This window comes from Cebus imitator, unplaced genomic scaffold (genome assembly GCF_001604975.1).
Source record: "Cebus imitator isolate Cc_AM_T3 unplaced genomic scaffold, Cebus_imitator-1.0 Scaffold107, whole genome shotgun sequence".
NCBI classification, from domain to species: domain Eukaryota; kingdom Metazoa; phylum Chordata; class Mammalia; order Primates; family Cebidae; genus Cebus; species Cebus imitator.
The window spans coordinates 614,676-619,274 of NW_016107422.1; the positions used below are offsets into that span (position 1 = coordinate 614,676).

Below are 4,599 nucleotides of genomic sequence, written 5' to 3' on the forward strand. Positions count from 1 at the left end.
TTTGCACACTCCCTTTACAGTGAGTTGTCACCTGGTACACTCCACTGAGGGAAAAACATAACAGAAACAAAAACTTCTATTTTTAACCCCCAAAACATTTCAAGTAATGTACCAAAGATCATCTGGACCAAAAAAAAAAAAAAAAAAAAAAAAAAACTCTCATAAATAAGAATGCTAATCAACAAATTTCAATTTAGACTGTATAACTCCTCCCCCACTAACCCCTGGAGGTGAGAAATATCTGAATATACTTAAAAACCTTAAAGTAGACAGCAAAATTATTTGCTATAATTTCAAAAAGCACATAAAACTTCACATAGATCATCAAAGAAACAACAATGTTATCAATCATCAAGTTTTGGCTTGTTCCAGTCTTGGACATTAGCTCTCTCTTACAATCAACACAACATGAGATTCAGGTCATTGGTCTTCCTCAGAAAGGAAGTTGTAATATTACTCTTCAGCCTAATTTTATTTTTCCTTGATGTCCTTTACCGTCACCACGTCCTGTCAATATACGGAAATATGCATAGTCTAGTACCGCTGCAACTTCTTTTCTACCTTCCTTTCCTGATACTGGCTTCTGCTGTGCTGCCTTATTTCTTATACATGCAACAGCCTCCTTCACTTGGTTCTGAAAGTGCCTTACGGTAAGACCTTGAATAAAGACAGTAAAACCATATTCCAAGGGAGATTTTTGCAAAGTAAGAATAGACAAGTATACACCAGATACTAGAATCTAAGAAAGAACGTACTATTTTCCGCATTCTTTGAATCTCCTTGATCAACAACAACAAAAAGTAAACTAAGCCTGCCGGTGAAACAATATACAACAAACTGGTTCCTTTTTTCCCTCCCCCAAATTCTTTCTCCTTCTTTAAAACCCCTAACAATATGCACAAATACTCTTCCCCCCCTGCTCTCTCAAGAGATACACATGTACACATAACATGCAATTAGGATCCACTATACATCCTTTCACATTTCAACAACAGCCCCCTCCATACCTTAAAAAAGACAACAAAATTTATAACTTTACTAACGATCTTTAGGGTACTTCCAATCAAGATGGTACTGCCAAGTTTGCATTTTGAGGTCCCCTTTATACCAAAGACAAAGAAATGAATGATAAAGAAAATCAAAAGGATAAAGCTTTGATCAAAAATAAGACAAACACAGCTTAAGCAAAGTACTACAACTGAAGCCAAAACTGCAAGTTACTCCTGTGTTTCAGGTCCAAAAGTGGGCAGAGGAGGCTCCTATCACCAGTAATACCAAGGACTTAAAATGTTCCATTGGATACACGTTACTGAAAATAGGGAACTGCTTCAAACTAAGATCTGGGATGGTGCTCCCCAGACCTGGAGTGGACTGGAAAAAGAAAACAAAAAAGCTGCAACTTAAATATGTTCCCTTTTCTCAATATGAAGAACGAAAACAACTTTTGTCACTTCTATATAAGGACTAGTTTACTCTTAGAAAAATCTGGAAGAGAGTATCTTTGGACACAAAACTAACTTCTAAAAATAAAGATAAGTCACATACTTAAAAATTAAATATCATTAGACAAAATTTCATTCTCAACTACAGTATTACAATTAGAACAATATTTAATGGTAATCACCCTTCAGGTGTACACTACTGAAATTTCTAAATTCTGATATTTTGACAAAAACTCAAAAATTTTTAATATTTTAAATACAAAACTAAAATAAAATTTAAACATAACAGCAGAAATTCTCACCTGTGTTTTGATTGTGATCTTTTCCTTCTAGAATGGGATTTTGAGCTAGACCTGGATTTTGAGCGAGTATGGGAACGAGATCGACCGCCTTTTCTTTCATTGCTCTTTCCAGACTCTGGGAGGAAAAAACCACTTTGCAGTGTAAGCTCAGAACAATTAAAGATCCCAGTTAATAATCAGGCACAAGTGGAATGTACCACATATAGTGCAAGGGGCCTACTCTCTGTACATCCTCCTCCTTCAGAAACATCCAAGAAAGTCATTGCATAAACTCGTTGAGTGCAGCCACCCTGCAGCAGTACATATAAACCAGATGATTATAAACAGCTGTTCGTAATATTTTGTTGCTGCCGTAACGTACGATTATAACATGTCTGTAATTCCTGTGACAGTGATTTTAAGTCCTTCCTCCATTTATTCTGCTAGAATTGAAGCTTAAATTCTGAGTGTTGATTTACAAAATCTGCTCAAATGTAAACCACCTAGATGTTTTTAGAATGGGTTTTAAAATTATTTTCATTAGCAAGACAAAAGTTTGAATAGGTGTTCCTTTTTACCTTGCTAAAACACAGTATCTGTATTTTTTTCTAAATCATGGGCTCTCTTTTCTATTTTTAAAAGTAAAATTTTGAGGAAAAGTAAACCTGCTGTATCATAAAATTTTACATGTATTTACTCTTTTTAGCTTTACAATAACATTTTTGCTTTCAGCAAATCACCTTTGAGCACTGATTTTGCTATGAAAATACAGAGCTGATTAGCTCAGACTAAAGTGCCTCAATTCAGTGTCACGGAAAAGGATAAGATTTGTGCTAAGTCGTTTTTTCACATGAGTATGCTACTTACTATTTCTTGAGTTTCAGTCTTCTTGTTTATAAAATGAAGTGACTGAACAAAATGATTTCTAAAATTCCTTCCAGTTCTAAGATTCTATGGTCTTTAAACTATGACCTATGTAACAACATTATGGCCTTACCTGGTTCAATAGCTGCTGAGATAAATGATTGAGCTTCTCGTACTCGCTTCATTACTTCTTCTAACTCCTTAGCTGCAGCCTGAGGTGTCATCTCAGGGGGTTTTACTATTGCATTGTTGGAGTGATTTATTCATATTTATAAATTTGAGGACATCTCAGAAGCACATTAAGAATGATATAGCCTATCATTCCTTGCTAATACAACCAAAAGCAGGGAAAAAAAAAAAAATTGAACCCTAGCTAACTTAATTCAAACAGACTAGATTAAGTGCTTTCCCATAGCTTAAAATTAAAACAGATTAAAATATTGATACCAATATGAAAATGAATCATTTCTATTTTCAGATCAAAAGATGTTAGTGATATCCTGTACACTCTAGAAGAATGAAAGGAAAGCTATGTGTATATTATTATATTATATACACCTTTTTAACCAACCTTGAACCATGGCTGAGTCAGACAGCTTTGAATGTGCAAGGCATCTGATAAAACTCTTCCTCTACAGGTAAGATTGATTTCTCTGATGCACATGAATGGATGTTATGTGTCTTGCTTTACCTCTTCCACACTTGGAAGACAAGTATCCACTAAAAATAGTTACTTATCCTTTAACAGAAAAATCCTATCAAATTGTGTAACTAAAGCAATTTATGAAATTCAAGTAAAACTACATTTGCCTCAATAATCTGCATGAAAATAGAATTTCTGATCTGGAACATTTCAAAGGCTATATCAACATTTTACCAACAAGGATATAAGCAAACCTTAAAAGCCAAAATGTCTGGTTTAAAACATTTCTAGGCACTTATAATTTCCTTTTGTAGATTTTGAATTTACCAGCTATTACTGGAAGTACTATAATTAAACCCATATGTTAAGTTGCTCAATTAAGTCTAGAGTCATAATGTAAAACCAACCTGACTTATTAGGAAAAAGACCTACAACTGTTATGCAGGATATATAAATAATGTAAACATTGAATTAGACCCTAGAAAACAGAAAATGAGAAAATAAATGTCTCTAAATAAAGGAATTTAAAGACTAAAATGGTAAGTATCGCAGGTATTTCATTTATACTTAACACAAAGTCTTCCTTTCCACAAATTGCCAATTACTATTAAAAAGAAAAAAAAAAGCCTTAATTACATCAAAAATACTTTAAATTTTTTCAAAATCATTAAAATTTCTTTGTTTAGGATTTCTTACTTCAGTGGCCTGTCTCCAAACATAACTCCATTAAAAGCAAGGGCCCTTGGTACAGAATTTTGGTCTGCAAATTCCACAAAAGCAAACCGAGTTGGCTGAGTCTCATCACCTGCCATCCGCACAAACTTCACTTCTCCAACTTGTTTAAAAAATTCAAGTAGTTGATCAGCTGTCGTTGTCTAAGGAAGTAAAGTGACACTTTGATAAAATATATTCATTTTTAAAAATCAGGTAAATATTACTGTATCCACTGATAGGATTTTTAAGAAGAGAAAAAGAATAAGGGCTACTGCTTTGTTTCTTCTTAAATTAGTTACCTGGGAATTCAAATTTCCAACATAAACCGTTCTCCTAATTTCATCTATTTTGGAAGGATCCACATTTCCCATAAGTGGTGGCTGTGGTATCTCTCCGAGTGTTGCAATGTTGGGGTCTAGTGCTGCTGCTGGTATAGCTCCCAAACTGCTAAGTGAAACACCAAGCTATTGAAAGAAGAAAAAAAATAACGCAAAATACATATTTTCTATTAGCATCCAAAATCACCATTCTCTAATCTGGAAAAGAATGAACTAACTCGCCGGGCGCGGTGGCTCAAGCCTGTAATCCCAGCACTTTGGGAGGCCGAGGCGGGTGGATCACGAGGTCAAGAGATCGAGACCATCCTGGTCAGCAT

General features: G+C 34.5%; 1 protein-coding gene across 5 annotated transcripts in view; it reads right to left on the reverse strand.

The window, feature by feature from the left end:
- SREK1 (splicing regulatory glutamic acid and lysine rich protein 1) overlaps window positions 1-4,599 on the reverse strand; it is a 42,887-nt gene that overhangs the window by 19,510 nt on the left and 18,778 nt on the right. For 4 of the 5 annotated variants that reach the window (XM_017537839.2, XM_017537838.2, XM_017537840.2 and 1 more), the window contains 4 exons: window positions 4,244-4,408; window positions 3,927-4,105; window positions 2,721-2,851; window positions 1,745-1,859 (listed from right to left, as the gene is read on the reverse strand). In XM_017537839.2, the coding sequence (XP_017393328.1) occupies window positions 1,745-1,859; window positions 2,721-2,851; window positions 3,927-4,105; window positions 4,244-4,408 (590 nt within the window). Of the gene's footprint in view, window positions 1-1,744; window positions 1,860-2,720; window positions 2,852-3,926; window positions 4,106-4,243; window positions 4,409-4,599 lie in introns of those variants that run through there. The other variant, XM_017537844.2, reaches the window with a different exon arrangement.